Raw genomic sequence first — 17,093 nt, 5'->3', positions numbered from 1 at the left:
GATCAAGGGTGTATTTATTTTTTGCCTCGCAACAGAACTAGTGGCCAAAATTTTGGTGGCTTAGAAGTGGAAAATTTGCCAAGAAAATGAATTGGCAAAGAGTATTGATACGCAAAAGAGTTAACAACCGAACAACCAAAAATGAATTGTTCAACTGTGTCACAAGCATTGATGCCCGATCATATTTTCTTGTCGTCCTTGCCTTGTTTTGATCCATGTAGCAAAACAAGCTTGAAAGTCGTCTCAAAATCTCACAATGGCTGTAGTTGGGATCAAAATTCAAAAGCTAACTACAATGACATGTTGTCTGAAACACCGAGTGACATGCATTTGCAGCAAAATTCGGCACAGCCGATTCAGATTTCCGCATAAGAGCAAGCAGTTTGCTGGTCCTCAGATGTTAAAACGCCTCTAAAACCTACATGCCAGTACTGGTTTCAACAGACATAGAGCCTCCAATTCCGCAACTGCAACATTCAAGATGACATGACCAAGACTGATTTGCGACCCCCCACCCTATCATCACCTAGTTAGTCAACTCCATGATGGCGCTGACAATGTCACCATCTGCAGCCTTGAGCGCCTTCACAGCCCTGGACCTCGACACAGAGGCCTGCATCATCACGACCTCAACATCCTTGTTGTCAACGCCCGTCTCGTCGACCTCCTTGTCTTCTTGGGCTGCTGCCACGGACGGCTCACCCTTTGAGATGACGCTGCTCGGTCCCGGCGCCTTGAACTGCCCCGCCGCTTCTGTCAGCAGCTGAGCGTCCATGCCCTCCATCTTGACCACCCCGAACATGACATAGGTTTCTGAGTGCGAGCTCTTGAAGACGTCTGGCTTGGAGAGGACAAACGTAACCTGCAACACTTCTTCTTCGGTAAAACCCCCTGAACACATCAACGGTCCAGATTAAAAGATACCCTTTCATGAGAATAAGTGAATAGGGGTAGGATGGGAAATTAAGGTGGGGGAGGCGTACCGCGGCGTACCACGGCGTAGCGAGGCGCGTGTCCGTACAGCCTGCTGTACGCCTGTATGTGGGCGCTATACGCCGCGTGAGGAGGAGGGCGGGCCCACGCGTACTAAACCTAATCCATTAATTCGGCGCGGATTAGGCAAACCATTAACGCCGGCGCAGTGAGCCGTCCCGTCGCCGGCGTCGGTCCGCGGGCGGCGTGGATTCATACGCCACAGCCTGCCGCACGCCTGCGCACGCCACCGCTTGACCGCCCGCACACGCCGCCCTCGAGTACCAGGCATTAATCGCCGGCGCCGATTCAGACGCCGCCGCCTGCCCTTCTGCGCCCTTGACCGCTCGGCTGCCCACCGGCATTGATCACCGGCACCCCCGCCCGACCCACCACTATGCCCTATAAAAAGCACCTCGCGCCCTCCGTCGGCTCGCACACCACCCTTGCCTCGCTTCTCCTTCTCCCCTTCTCGTCGGTGTCGTCCTCTTGCGCCCTTCACCACCTCAGGCGCCGTGCCTCTCCCCTCGCCGACGATGGCCCGCCCCAACTTGACGATCGAGGAGGCGGAGGAGCTCGCCCACTTCGGCATCCCCGCCGCACCCGACGTGCGCCTGCCGGCGAGGTGGCGCCTGAGCGTCGACGGCGTTCCCGTTGCGCCGGTGCCCGAGGTCGGCACCCACCTCTTCGCCCGCGTCGTCGGCCTGTACAGGGCTCGCCTGTCGCCGGAGGAGCTCGCCGACCCCCAGTACGCCCCCAACAACCCCGACTGGGCGGACCGCCTCGCCGACGATCACCTGCGGAGCCTCCACGCCTACGCCGGCCCGCGCCCGCCCACGAAGCACAACCGCGCGCGGCGGCATTAGCTCTGGGACGGCCGCACCTTCGAGGAGGTGGTCGCGCCATACCGCGCGCAGGCGGTCGCCGGCGTCGTGCCAGCTCCGACGGGGTACGGTTTTGAGCTGTACCGCCGCGGCGAGGCGCGCTCGACCCGTGCCCGCCTCGCCATGCACCCGCCCGCGCCCCGCGGAGGCCCAGGTGGTGACCGCGGCGCTGTCCGCCTCGGCCCCGGCGATCGCCGTACGGCGGGCAGGAACGGCGCCGGGTCCAGCCGTACCACGGGTAGGAACGGCGCAGGGTCCAGCCACGCCCCTCCGGCCGAGCCGCAGCAGCCGCCAGAGCCGGCATTGGTGGCGGAGTACAGGCGGCTGGCGGCGGAAGCCGGCGACCCGAACGACATGCCGGGCTACCTGACGGCGCTCCGGGAGTCGGAGAACATGCTGCAGCCGCCGCCGCTCGTTCAGGAGTACCTTCAGGTCACCCCGGGCGCCGTCCACTCGGAGGACCCAGAGGACTTTCCCGGGTATCACGCCGCGCTCGAGGACTCGATGGCTGCGCCGGCCGTGCCCGTGGTGCCCCTCGACGACAGCAGCAGCAGCAGCAACGACAGCGACCACGGTGACGACCTCTATGACAAGGCAGACATCGGCGGCGTGGAGGACGAGTAGTTTAGGGTTTATTTGAAAATGTCGTTTGGTAATGTTTAATTATTTTCGTAATGTTCTTTAGTTAAGTTTTATTTCTAGTACTATGTAAAATATGTATGAAAACTATAATGAAATATCGAGTGTTTGAATGGATGGTTTTTAAATGTTGTTGAACAATCAAGTGTTTAAATCGATACTGTTATTTTTAGTTTTAAAAAGAGTTGTATTGTAAAAAAAATAAGATAAAAATTAAACTTGAATTGAAAAAAACCTATGAAAACTAGAAAAGTAAATATAAAACCAAACAATAAAAAATTGACATAATATTCGCAAAACAAGTTAAGAGATTTTATTTTATTTTTTAAAAAAACGCCGCCACGGAGCCGAGCGAGGCTTAGTAAGTCGCTCCCGATCAAGCCAATCGGCGAAAGGGAACGCTTTTCGGCCCCGCAAGGCCCACGGGCCCAACCATGCGGCGTTGTGAAAGTAGGCGGTCTATAACTTCGAATCACGTTGGTGTAGGGCGGGGCGCGCTATTTAAACTGGTGCGGGCGAGCTCCGGCAGGCGAGTTGGGACTAAAGATAGCGCTCGCCTGTCATGGCGCTGCGCATGGACCGCCTAGGTGGGCCGATTTCTGTGGGCCGCTGTAAGGCGCGCGTGCGAGCGGCCTGTCGCGGCGTTGCGCGCTGCCTAGTGGGCCGTTGGAGGCGCGCCTGCGAGCGGTCGAGGGCGCAGGGGCGGGGTGGATGGTTTCGTTTAGTCCCACCTCGCCCGCCAAAGGACGCCCAGACCGGCTTATATAGGCAGATTCATGCACCCTAGCAGATAAGATAGATAGTAATAATGTGATTTGACTTTGCATTGTCCGGGCAGCTCTGCCGCAGTTGCCCAGACAGGACACTGTACGGGCAGTTGCGGTAGTGCTGCTAGTGCATTGTAAATTCAGATCACATCATTATTACGTATCTTATCATCTCTTATTTTACTATTTAATTTATAATTTATGTTCAATGAGTGTTCTCGCGTGGGCCGCGTCGTCTGGCCAGCGGGCCCACGCCGCGCGTCACCCCATGGTTGGCCATTGCCGGCACCGAGGCTGATCCTACATCGTCTCGCGGGCGCCCCTCTGCGCCCGATGGCGGGGTCAGCCTCGGGATCGCCCTCCGCGGCGCCTACTGGCGGCTGTGCAGCGCCTCGGAATCGCCGTCTGCGGCGCCTACTGGCGCCTATTAACGTTATTTTTTTTAAATTAAAGCAACCGGCGGCTGTGCAGCGCCTCTGATCGCCCAACATGCATGTTTTATATACAAAACTATATATATATACGAAAAAATATATATAATACATATCATGTTAAATTTGTATAACGCATATCATATTATAACGTAAAATTTGTATGTCGCATATCATATTAAGAACAAGGAGTATAGTGCCAACAAATATGACATAAGTAACACCGATTACAAGTCTTCCGTATCAATGTAACGAAACAAATATGTAAGTACTATTTCTTTAAGACAACCAAATAAATCGTCAATTGTAATCAAAAGTTGTTCTTTTTATTTAAACATTTCTTTGCTATGATCATCCTGCCATGTTCCTGCATAGAAAGATTGCAATATACGTCAAAAATTTGTAAAGTATTAACTAAACAAGAAAAGAACGTTAATGAAAAAATGTGCACATACTTTGGATTCTGAGGACAATTGTTTTTGAAATGACCATTTCCTCTGCATAAACCGCATAGACGTATAGGTTTCTCATCAAAATCTTTGGGTCTACCGTTTGTAGTCACGTCAGGTTCCTTACCACGGCCTTTGTTATTCTGCCCTTTCGGTGCTTCTTTTGTATTGATTTTTTCTGGATCACCAACAAAAACATGATTTTGATTCGGCACAAAAGCATCATCATGTGCAACTGTATGCTGTCTCACATAATCTTCCTCCTCAACATCCTTATTTGCTATCACATCCTCCAGAGCAGCCTTCAGTTTATCAAATAGAAATGGTTTATTACATGCCGCATGATTTGCTTCCGCAGACAAAATAGTCAACTGATTGTACTTAGTTCTCTCCTCAGTACCTGCCCATCCCCATGCGAAGAGATCGCTAGTGCGTTTCACGGGCAGTCCACCTCTAGCATTCTTACTGAATCTTCGCAGCACTAAGCACCTAGGTAAGTCCTGCACGTTCAACCTGGCTAAAACATAAAGAACATGCTTGCATGGAAGACCTTTACGTTTCATACTATCACAACTGCACTTTACTGTTTCTTCTGAATTACTAGGTGTATAGTCCACTTTGAATCTCAGTTGCCTGTTATTTTTCCATGCCACTATGAATCTCCTACTGACGGCTCCACTCAGTCTATCTATGATCTCAAGATCCGCTGCCTTCTTCATTTCTTTCTGCAAGAGGTAAAAGCTCACCGCAGTGAAGTCACGGGCAGCGGATTTTTCTATGCATTTGAAGTCGTCGAGTACTGCTACAGGGAATGTCTGTGTGGACAGGTAGTCGTCGTGTGACTCGTTCTCACGGAGCCGAACAATGCAGTTCTCATAATGCACAACCATATCAACAATTGTCATGCCAGAGTCAAGATGCATATGAAGGCAAGAGTTCAGACTCTCGCTCCTCTGGTTACTCCGCATACCAAGGAAGAACCCACCGGTGAGATATGACGCAGCCCAAAGCCTTTTCTTCCGGTACATCCTACGCAACCATGTTTCAGTTTTCTCCGACTCCCATTTAGCTCTAAAAGCTGCCCATCTCGCCTCAAACTCATCATGTGTAGTGGCATAATAAATAAGAGACCTGAACTCCTTAAGGGACTTGTGGTGGAGGTGTTTCTGCATGTTTTTCTCAATATGCCACGAACATAGTCGATGCCACACGTCAGTAAGGACCTTCCTGACGGCCCTTATCATGGCTGCGTCTCCGTCAGTAATTACAGACCTCGGCTTCTTTTGACAATGAGCTCTTAAGAAGGTATGCAACACCCAAACGTATGTATCCTCTGTCTCCTCTGACACAACTGCACAACCGAACACAGTGGTGCAACGATGACTGTTTAGACCAACAAAAGGTATGAATGACATTCCGTACCTATTCATCTTGTAAGTGCTGTCGAAGACGATTACATCACCAAAGTCAAGGTAATCCCGACGTGACTGAGAATCACACCAGAACATGTTCTTCATCTTTCCTTCTGCGTCGACAGTGTGCTCAAAGAAAAAGTCTGGATTCCTTGTCTTTCTCGTCATCATGATACCAATTGCAGTGTCTGCATCACCCTTTGCTAGCAACTTCATTTTCTCCCTATAACACATGTTATAAAGCTTCCTCCTCCCGAAACCAGCCAGTGCATATGATCCATACCTACTAACGAAGTTGTCATAAATCCAATGTTTTTTGAGCCCAGCACCTGCCATTGCTAAGATCTCGAGCTTCTGGTATTCCTTTATCTGATTATGAGATCGAAGATATATAACTTCATCTGGTCTAGCAAGAGTGTGACTACGATCTGTTGGGGAACGTAGTAATTTCAAAAGAATTCCTACGCACATGCAAGATCATGGTGATGCACTGCAACGAGAGGGGAGAGTGTTGTCTACTTACCCTCGTAGACCGAAGCGGAAGCGTTGACGCAACGTAGAGGAAGTAGTCGTACGTCTTCCCGGTCCAACCGATCCAAGAACCGTTACTCCGGCACCTCCGAGTTCCTGACACACGTACAACTCGATGACGCACCCCGGGCTCCGATCCAGCAAAGCTTCAGGGAGGAGTTTCGTCAGCACGACGGCATGGTGACGATCTTGATGTTTAACCGTCGCAGGGCTTCGCCTAAGCACCGCTACAATATGATCGAGGTGTAATATCGTGGAGGGGGGCACCGCACACGGCTAAGGAACGATCATGAAGATCAACTTGTGTGTTATAGGGTGCCCCCCTGCCCCCGTATATAAAGGAGCAAGGGGGAGGCCGGCCGGCCCTTGGGTACGCTAAGGAGAGGGGGCAGTCCTTCTCCTAGTGGGAGTAGGACTCCCCTTTCCTAGTCCAACTAGGAATAGGGAGGGGGAAGGAAAGAGAGGGAGAGGGAGAGGGAAAGGGGGGCCGCGCCCCCCCTCCTAGTCCTATTCGGACTCCCCATGAGGGGGGGCGTGCCACCTCCTGGACTGCTGCCCTCTCTCTCCCTCAGGCCCAATAAGGCCCATTACTTCCCCGGGGGGTTCCGGTAACCCCTCCGGCACTCCGGTTTTATCCGAAATCACCCGGAACAATTCCGGTGTCCGAATATAGTCGTCCAATATATCGATCTTTATGTCTCGACCATTCCGAGACTCCTCGTCATGTCCATGATCACATCCGGGACTCCGAACAACCTTCGGTACATCAAAATACATAAACTCATAATAACTGTCATCGTAACGTTAAGCGTGCGGACCCTACGGTTCGAGAACAATGTAGACATGACCGAGATACGTCTCCGGTCAATAACCAATAGCGGGACCTGGATGCCCATATTGGCTCCTACATATTCTACGAAGATCTTTATCGGTCAGACCGCATAACAACATACGTTGTTCCCTTTGTCATCGGTATGTTACTTGCCCGAGATTCGATCGTCGGTATCCAATACCTAGTTCAATCTCGTTATCGGCAAGTCTCTTTACTCGTTCCGTAATACAGCATCTCACAACTAACACATTAGTTGTAATGCTTGCAAGGCTTATGTGATGTGCATTACCGAGAGGGCCCAGAGATACCTCTCCGACATTCGGAGTGACAAATCCTAATCTCGAAATACGCCAACCCAACAAGTACCTTTGGAGACACCTGTAGAGCACCTTTATAATCACCCAGTTACGTTGTGACGTTTGGTAGCACACAAAGTGTTCCTCCGGTAAACGGGAGTTGCATAATCTCATAGTCATAGGAACATGTATAAGTCATGAAGAAAGCAATAGGAACATACTAAACGATCGGGTGCTAAGCTAATGGAATGGGTCATGTCAATCAGATCATTCAACTAATGATGTGACCTCGTTAATCAAATAACAACTCTTTGTTCATGGTTAGGAAACATAACCATCTTTGATTAACGAGCTAGTCAAGTAGAGGCATACTAGTGACACTCTGTTTGTTTATATATTCACACATGTATTATGTTTCCGGTTAATACAATTCTAGCATGAATAATAAACATTTATCATGATATATGAGGAAATAAATAATAACTTTATTATTGCCTCTAGGGCATATTTCCTTCATGATCATCGCTGAAACTGCTGACATACCAAATGGAGCGATCTCTGTCAACCTTCACAGTTAGATGGGCCTCGCAATAGCACCGAGTCTCCACTCTCAGCCTGCGCTTCTTCCCTTCCATGGTACAAAACTTGGCCTGTCGTTTCCCAGACCTTGAACAGAGAAACCTCCTCAACCGCCTACGTGCGTCGATACCCTTACTATATTTCAAGTTGTCCCTCCTAATGCTGAAGCCACACTTTTTCGCATAGTCGTTATAGAAATCATATGCCTCCTCGTCTGTCCTGAACGTCGTGGACATCACCGTCCAATGCCTGTCCAGTGATTCTTGCTGGTATTCATCGTACCCAGTATCAAAATTGCACTCATCACCATCGGCATCATCATCGTTTTCGCACACGTCACCATCCTCTTCCTGAAAAAAATACAAACAACGGTATATGTCAGTAAGTATTTGTATATGGACTATCATATGTATTCACTTTCCACTACTTACTTTGCTCGAGCTGTCATTATAAGATGCATCGATATCATTTTCGTCATGGCATCATCGAAAAAATTCCACTGATAGTACCCTTCCACTTCCATCTGCGCAAATTGTAAATATGATATGTAAGACTTGATGCGTATTTAATTTCACTTTAAAATAACGTGCATAATTCTAAACCTACATGGCTTCCGCTTTCAGCATATAAATCATCTACATCCATATCCTCATTGTCATCATCCCCTCCTATCTGTTCACAGTCAAACATGTTATTGTCATCGCGGATGCTTGTACTTAATATGGTTGAGAACATGCAGACCACTTACATTGCCACTGTAAGACTCATCCAAACTCATATAATTTTCGCCGTCATGTTCGTCTTCATCCAATGACAATGATCCGTCCTCGCTACCGCCATCATCACCGTCATATCCTATTTCAGCCTCAATCTATACATGTTCATATATAATCAAATATCCATTCAAACATCACGTAACATCTTGTCAATGAAAATCCGTTCTTAACTTACTATGCCAGCGCCTCGCGTACCTCGTTACCTTCGTCAGACATGAGGCGGTTGTCGCCGGATACGAGCCGCCGGCGGCGGAGGCGTCTGCCCGACCGAGGCGGTTGTCGGCGTAGCACACAACGCGTATGTTTTTTTTTTGTCGGCCAGGTACTGCGGGAGATGGCGGCGGTGGCGGCGCGAGAGGAGGTGGGTGAGGCGTCTTGAAGATAGGGTTCGCCGATAGTTTTTTTTAATCACTTAGGCGTACGCAGCGGGCGCGGGCGAGCGTGCATGCGGGACGTGGGCGCCTACGGGCGGCCGTGCATGCGGACGTGGGCGTGCACGGGCGGCTGTACGTGACAGTGCCGTACGACGACGCGGGCGCGCCTACGGCGGGCGGGTATTATTATACGGCGTGTGAAAATGACCGCCCCTGCCCTTTATACGTTTTTGGGGGGGGGGGGGTGGTTGTACCGAAGACCACCTCAACCTGCAATTGTGTTGAGAGAAGTTACGAAAATGCGACAACCGCCAGCATGTAATTATGCAACAGGGAAGAATGGCTGAAGTGGTTAAGATGCTCACGGTCTTGCTCTGCTTGATAGTTACACGGCTCACACCAGTAATGGCCTTCATGCCAAGCCTCTCCATGGCTTTCCTGCACTTCTTCTCACTCCTAGATCTTCCACTAGCATCACCTCCTAGTGCCAGAAAGCACAGGCGCATAATGTCAGATTTTCAAATTTTTGCATAACCCAAGAATTTTACAACTAGACATAGTTCACTTTGTGAATTATTATCGGTAATCGTTGGAAATGGAAAGTGTAACATTCATACAACACTTGAACTTTTCTCAAGCACGATTGAACAGAAACTGTGACTGCAATCGAGTATTCCATTGTCGATTTGGGAATTTTGAACAAGATCTTAGTTTTGGCACTTTGGGTAAGGTACGAAGGATTAGCTATTGATATAATGGAATCCCAGCATCAGTTCATACTAAATGCATTAAAATGATTCACCTACCATAATTATACTTGCAAAACCAACATTTTACATTCAGGATTTGTTCCTATCAAACTAAATGCTATAGCTGAACATTCATGTATATGTTAATAAGTCAAGACTCAAAAAGCCTCAACGCGCGTCCCACGCTCCCACGCTCCGCTCCGCTCCCGCCGCCGGCCACTCCGGCCCGCGGCGGCCACCAGGCCCCGTCGCTGCCCGCTCGCGGCACCGGCGCCACCCCATCGATCCATGGGACGCTCCCGCGCCCACTCCCGCTCCTCCTCTTCGGGGGGCAGCGCGGGATGGGGCACGCCCTCCTCCGTGCCTAACCCTGCTCGATCTGGCGGTCCGTCCGCTGTGCCGGTCGCTGCCCCGTCCCCCTGCCGGTCAGCGCCAGATCCGGCTGCTGCGCCGCGTCTTCTGCTTGGGGGAGAGGGATCCAGCGTGGCCGCCCCGTCCATCCCGGCGGATCTGGCCGTGCCACCCCAAATGGGGCGTCCCCGCCTTAAGTCTGTTGTGGTTGCTCCTCCCTCCCCTGTCAGCGCTTCCGTTTCGGGCATGGACGGTGGATGGACAACCGTCTCGTCCCAGAAGAACCGGCGTCGCTCCTCAGATCCAGCGGTCCTTGCCTCGCCCTAGCGCGTGCAGGCACATACCCACCGACGGCCGCCCCATTCCGACCCAGGCCGGCTCGCCTTCTTAAAATGGTTCGACGGCCTCTGCTTCCGGTGCCTCAGCCCACACCACCGCCGTAAAGATTGCAGAGATCCCTTCCGCTGCATCATTTGCAAGCGTCAGGAACACTCCGGCAAGCAGTGCCCGCAGAACCCAAGAAACAAAGGCCGGGACGGCTCTGCCAAAGAGCGGCTCGGCCCCCGGCAGCCCCCCCAAGTCAATCCACAGCCGCATCCGCTCCCCCCCTCCCCCACCATCCCACTCGCCGCCCGTCGCCATGGCTTCCAGCGGCCGTGTCTCCCACGTTGACCCCTCGCGCCGCCCCCATTCAAGCAACAAGGTCGTCATCTCCTCGCCAGCCATGGACCATGCCGTCTTCGTCCTCCGTCACCACGCTGTCACCCTCACCGCCGTCGGTGGGAAGGGCATCACCAACCCGCTCATGGTGGGGGCAGGCCATCGAGGAGCAGGTGCGCGTCTCGCCGCACCTGATGCGGGTCACGGAGCATGACCCCGAGGACTTCTTCGTCCACTTCGACCTGCCGGCGCTGCGAGAGAACGCAGTGGCCCGTGGCTTCGTCATGGTGGATGGCATCCGCTTCAACATCGCTCCCTGGCACGACAACGACCACGCAGCTCTCCTGAAGCTCAACCTGCACGTTCGGGTCGTCATCGAGAAACTGCCGATGCACTTCTGGTCCATCGAGGGTGCCGAGGAGGCCCTGGGTGACCTCTGCGTTGTCGACCGCCTCGACAGCCGCACCTACGAGCGTGACCACACGAAGATGTTTGCCTGCTGGGTGTGGGTCTGGGATGTCGCTCACATCCCGACCAAACGCACTCTGTGGGTGACCAAGCGCGGCGCCGGGCGGGTGATAGAGATGCTGGGCTACTTGCCGAACGATCGCAAGGTGGCCCCTCCACCAAACGTCAAGCGCTACGACCTGCTGATCCACGTCGACCGCGTCGAGGATTGGGCACCCTCCTACTGGCCATGCTCCTCCTACTCCGGCCAGAGCGGGCTGCCCTCCTCCGACTCGGACGACGGCTCCCCCCTCCCCCGCATCGACCCAGGCGTCTGGTACAAGGGCATGGAGGACGGCCAGGGGCGTGGCCGCCGCCAGCCCCCGAGGGTGGAGTCATCTGGGTGCCATGGCCTGGCTCTCCACGGACAGCACTGCGACCACGACGACGACGGGTGCCAGGGCGGCGGGCGGCGCTCCTGGAAGGACACCCTGCTGGGCAGGGGCGCGCCTCCATCGACAAGACGCCAGCGGCGGATGCCTCCTCGTCCAGGCGCAAGAGCCGCTCCCCTTCACCGCGTCACCGTGGCGGCACGCAGCGTGGCCGCAGTCTGGAGCGGCGCCATGAGAAGTGCACCAACGACCTCGCCGCCTCCGGCGCCACCCCGCCCCTGCCGCTGCGCCCTGCGACACCACCTCCGCCTCCACCCTGCGCCGTCGACCCCATCGCCGACTTCTTCGCCAAGGCCAAGTAGCCACTCGAGACGCCACCCAGAGTCGACCGCATGCAGTTCGAACTTGACGCCACGATCGAGGCCACGCTCTCCGCGCCACTCGTCTTCAACGCACCGAGCCCGCCCCTCGCCCTACGAGTGCAGCCTTCTTCCTCGACGCTGGAGGTGCAACTGGGCACTGTTACTCGATGCGTCAGTGACATGGCGATCACGCCGGAGGAACATGCTGCCCCGGACCACGCCCTCTTCATCGACCCGCCGCCGCCAATCGTCAAGACGCCCCCGCCGTGCAAGTCAGCACCACCCAAGTCTCGGACAAGGGCCCCCTCCGCCCCTGTGCGTCAGAGCGCCAGGCAGGCGTAGATGAACTGCTCGATCCCAGTGGCCGAGCGCGCTGCATTCCGCATCGTTCGGGAGCTGGGGATGCTGGGACCAAAGGACAAGATGACGCCGGAGGCCGCTGAGGCGCTTGTCCGCCGTTTCAAGGAGCCCCTGACCGTCGACGACGTCGCCTGCATCGCCAAGCTCACTCGCCTGGACGAGGCGGCCCTCCTTGTAGCTGCAGGCCTTGCTGGACCTGACGGAGCTGCCACTGATGGCCAGTAGTTTCATATGTTAGTAGTCTTCGTTAGTACTAGTCTCCGAGGGTCGCTGACCTTCTGTCAGTTAGAGTTAGGACCTAGTTTCCTCATGATGCTCTGTAATCGTAGCTGTGGTTTGTCGTGTAGCTGGCGCTGGCGAGAGTTGGGGCCTATTGGTGGTCGCCGGCGCCCCCCTGGTAGATTGGCTGTGTACCCGTGTTTCGGTATCATCAATTCAGTAAACCTTTCGGAGAAACTATGGTGTCCCCATGATTGAAAACCTCTGTCCAATTCTCTCTTGGAATGTTCAGGGCCTGAATTCGCTAGCTAGAAGAGCCGCTGTTGCTGAAATTGCTGTTTGCCATCGCCTTGGTATTCTCTGTCTGCAAGAAACAAAAATCTCCACCTGGACTGCTGATTTGGCCAGAGAAATTGGAGGTGCAAAACTCAGAGACTGCGTCGTGCTGCCTGCTCTAGATACTAGAGGGGGTGCTGCCATCTTCTGGGACCCTGATATTGTGGAGATCAACTCCCATGCAATTGGACAGTTTGCTATAACTGCTCAAGTTAGACTCAAAGCTTCAGGCAAATCCTTCTGGTTGACTACCATCTACGGACCAACTGATGATGAGAGGAAAGATGATTTCCTGACTGAAATAAGAAGCTCGCCCCCCCCAAGCTGGACAACCTTGGCTGATTAACGGAGATTTCAACACAATTTATGAAGCCAGAGACAAGAACAATGACCGAATAAACCGCAGACTAATTGGCAGATTCAGAAGTGCCATTGACTTGACTGAACTCAGAGAAATCAAATGCAAAAACAGAAGGTTTACATGGAGCAATGAAAGAGAGAGACCAACCCTTGAGAGCATCGACAAGTTTTTCTATAACATCAGTTGGGAAGCCCTTTTTCCTTCAGTTATCCTGATGGCCGCTTCTACGGCTTGCTCAGACCATTGCCCTCTCCTCCTGGTGGACGCCACCTCCCCAAGGAAAAAAGCAAAGTTCCGGTTTGAATCCTTCTGGCCAAAATTCCCCCATTTTCACGAGACGGTGGACAGAGCTTGGAGCTGGCCAGTCAACCACTCCTATGCCTTCGTTAGGCTGAAGATGAAACTTTTGAGAACGGGAAAAGATCTGAAAATTTGGAGCAAGACACACTTCAGTGATGCAAGACGGCAGTTCCACATTGCTTCTGAAATCATTCTTCGCCTCGACGTCGCTCAAGAGACCCGTTTGCTAACCCCGCTTGAACTCGCATTGAGGAAGAAACTGAAAATTAGACTGCTTGGTCGCGCTACTATCGAGCGCGTCCGAAAGAGACAGGCATCCAGAGTTACATGGCTGCGAGTGGGGGATGCAAATACAAAAAATTTCAATGCAAAGATAAACTCAAAGCGTCGCAAAAACTTTGTTGCTGCATTGAAAACAAATGAAGGAGTACTCACGGCACATGAAGACAAGGAAGATTGCATTTTTGAACACTTCAACAACCTGCTCGGATCCAAGCAAAATTGCTCAAAAATGATCAATTGGAATGAGCTTCAGCTGCCATCAATTCAAGGTGGGGGACTGGACAATCCTTTCACCGAAGAGGAGATTTGGAATGCTATCAAAGCAATGCCCCCGAAAAAAGCTCCGGGCCCTGACGGCTTCAACGGTGTTTTCTTCAGATCTTGCTGGTCGACGATCAAACACGACATCCTTGCGGCCTTCCACCAGTTCCACCGCCTGGCCGGTGATTTCAAACCCCTAAAGAAGGCACTGGTTGCTCTCCTGCCAAAGAAGGATGGTGCTGAAACAGTGGCTGACTATCGTCCTATAAGCTTAATCCACTCCATGGCTAAGCTCATTGCGAAAGTGCTGCAGCTCAGGTTGTCACCACTTATGAACCAGCTAATCTCCCCAGCACAGTCAGCCTTCATGAAATCCAAATGCATCCATGACAGTTTTCTTTATGTCCAAAATGTCGTGTGCTCCCTGCATCGTCGCAAAACACCTGCCCTGCTGATCAAGTTAGACATAGCCAAGGCCTTCGACAACGTCTCCGGGGAATACCTGCTACAACTCCTAGCTAAGTTAGGGTTTAGCGCTAGATGGAGGGACTGGATTTCGATGTTGCTAGTTAGTTCTTCCTCAGCCTTCGTTCTAAACGGCTGCCCTGGGCGCGCCATCGACCACCGTAGAGGGCTACGACAGGGAGACCCGCTCTCGCCGTTGTTGTTCATCCTTGCAATCGATGTTCTGCATCGACTTCTAGAAAGAGCTCAGGAACAGGGCTTGCTCACCCCCCTGCCGGGTAGGATTAGAACTCTAAGAACTTGCCTCTACGCCGACGACGCCATGATCTTCGCCAACCCCTCTCGTCAAGAAATCAACAACTTGCTTCTGCTGCTTGACAACTTCGGAAAGGCCACAGGACTCCGCATCAACTTAGAGAAATCGTCTGTAGCACCTATTAGCTGTGAAGACATCGACCTTCAACACATGCTATATGGGTTTAGCGGCCCAATCGTCGGCTTCCCCCTGCGCTACCTAGGACTTCCCATCACCACGTCTCGTGTCCGGCTAGTCCATCTGCAATTCATTCTCGATCGCATTAGAGCCAGACTTGCAGCATGGAAAGGACGACTCATGTCGATTGCAGGCCGTAGGGTTCTAGTCCGCTCCGTCCTAACGGCACTGCCTACCTTCGCTCTGACGGTGCTGCGGGCTCCAAAAAAGTTGCTCAAAGACATAGACAAGTGTAGACGACGCTTCCTTTGGGCTCAAGACGACGAACTCTCCGGTGGCAAATGCAAGATCAACTGGCCCACAGTTTGCTCCCCGACGGACTACGGGGGTCTTGGCGTTCTTCATCTGCAGCAGTTCGCGCGAGCGCTCAGGCTACGGTGGCTTTGGTTCACCTGGCGCAGCCCTGACTGGCCATGGGCGGGCTCGGAGCTGCCCTGCGACGACGCTGACAGGAGGCTTTTCGCTGCAGCAACAAAAGTGACTATTGGCAACGGGGAAACTGCTTCGTTCTGGCACTGTACCTGGCTGGGATCTTCGACCCTGCGAGCTTCCTTCCCAGCTCTATTTGCACATGCAAGGAGAAAGAACAGAAGAGTCAAAGAAGGCCTCTCGGCCGACACTTGGATCCGAGACATCGCCCATGGACACACGGATGACCTGCTGCAGGAATTCCTTCGGCTGGCCAGGCGCATCCGTCTTGCCGCGGTGCAGCTGCAACCGGGAACCCCGGACGAGATCACCTGGAAATTCACGGCTTCAGGGAACTACACTACAGCATCAGCCTACAACATGCAACTCCTGGGCAGGATCAAATCCCCTATGCACAAGCTAATTTGGAATGCCTGGGCACCTGGAAAAATCAAGATATTCTGCTGGTTAGTAATCAAGCAACGAATCTGGTGCAATGACAGGCTACAAAGAAGAGGATGGCCAAACTGCTATTTCTGCCAACTATGTCTCAGAAACCTAAAAACGGAGACGCACCTCTTCTGGCAATGCAACCTGGCCAGGGAGGTTTGGCAGAGGCTGGCGACATGGACCGGTTGTGACGCCGTCGAACCGGTCAGATGGCAACCGATGACAAACTCCACGCTCATTGCCACCAAGATAATCAACGACACCAGGCCGGCTTTCAGAAAAGCTGTCAACTCCCTCATCCTCCTGACTCTGTGGGAAATATGGAGGGAAAGAAATGATTGCACTTTCAGGGGCAAGGTGGCATCCGCCTCTCAGATAGTCTCATCCATCAGGAGAGCCATCGAGTTGTGGCGCGCTGCGGGCGCGACGAACCTAGAGCCCCTGTTCGGGGATACGTTGGGAGATATGTAACATGCTTGAACCCTAGTTTTTTCCCCTTTCTCTCCGTTTTCTTTTCTCTTTAATCCTTGACCTACGGGTCACCCACCCCATGTTTGTTTTCCCCATTGCTCTCTGCTAAATCAATGCAAAGCCAGGAATCCATGGATCTTTCAAAATAAATGTATATGTTAATGCAAGTTGAAACTGAAACAAGGTACCACCTTACAGAGGTGAATATTATATACAAACGGCAGGAAGTACTCAAGAAACTATATATTCTGTAAATAAGCAGTGCTGAATAATTGAGGAATGAGTAAATGTGAGAATATAGACCACAAAGGCATATCGATGGTTCGTCAAGAACAGAACATTAGAACAGGAACAAACTGGTCGGCGCCTAATCTTCAAATACAAAACAGGTCAAAGTGAACCAAATAGGCAAATATAGAGTTTGTATCATTGAGGAACAGACCAGATAACAATTTCTAAATTATGAAAATGCCAAAATTAAGTAATAAAGCGCCCCTTTTCGAAAAAAAATGAAAATGCCAAAATTGAGACCAACAGAAACACAATAATCCATTGATTCAGCGGTTGAATAAGCAACGTTGTATTAAATTTTTTGGTGTGGGCATTAACTTCAGATGTCTAAATTTATGTTAGAACTAGGCAGCATTACCATAAGAAATAGGGTTATCTGTAAGTAAGTGGCTACTTGAACTGAATACAAGGAACTACAGAATGTCAACATACCCTCAACATCATCGTCATCCATTTCATCCTCATCCTCATCATCGTCTTCATGGTCATCATC

General features: G+C 52.0%; 1 protein-coding gene across 1 annotated transcript; it reads right to left on the bottom strand.

Annotated features, from left to right (window-relative positions):
* Positions 1-375: 375 nt before the first annotated feature.
* On the bottom strand, positions 376-17,072 carry LOC125549243 (nascent polypeptide-associated complex subunit alpha-like protein 1). The gene is made up of 3 exons (XM_048712702.1): positions 17,033-17,072; positions 9,308-9,423; positions 376-862 (listed from the first exon to the last, which is right to left on the bottom strand). The coding sequence occupies exons 1-3, from the start codon at positions 17,052-17,054 to the stop codon at positions 527-529; spliced, it is 474 nt and encodes a 157-aa protein (XP_048568659.1). The 5' UTR covers positions 17,055-17,072; the 3' UTR covers positions 376-526.
* Positions 17,073-17,093: the final 21 nt, after the last annotated feature.

The sequence above is a fragment of the Triticum urartu genome, chromosome 3, assembly GCF_003073215.2.
Source record: "Triticum urartu cultivar G1812 chromosome 3, Tu2.1, whole genome shotgun sequence".
Classification (NCBI taxonomy): Eukaryota; Viridiplantae; Streptophyta; class Magnoliopsida; order Poales; family Poaceae; genus Triticum; species Triticum urartu.
The sequence above is the reverse complement of the archived record's forward strand: the minus strand, read 5'-3'. Positions and strand labels throughout refer to the sequence as shown.

What these genes read in the sequence shown, in the direction of transcription:
- LOC125549243 (XM_048712702.1), bottom strand. Translation starts at nt 17,054, where the DNA reads ATGGATGACGATGATGTTGAGG. An exon ending in GGATGACGATGATGTTGAGG is followed by an intron (nt 9,424 to 17,032) that starts GTATGTTGACAT and finishes TTCTGGCACTAG; the next exon opens with GAGGTGATGCTAGTGGAAGA. An exon ending in CTATCAAGCAGAGCAAGACC is followed by an intron (nt 863 to 9,307) that starts GTGAGCATCTTA and finishes GAAGTGTTGCAG; the next exon opens with GTTACGTTTGTCCTCTCCAA.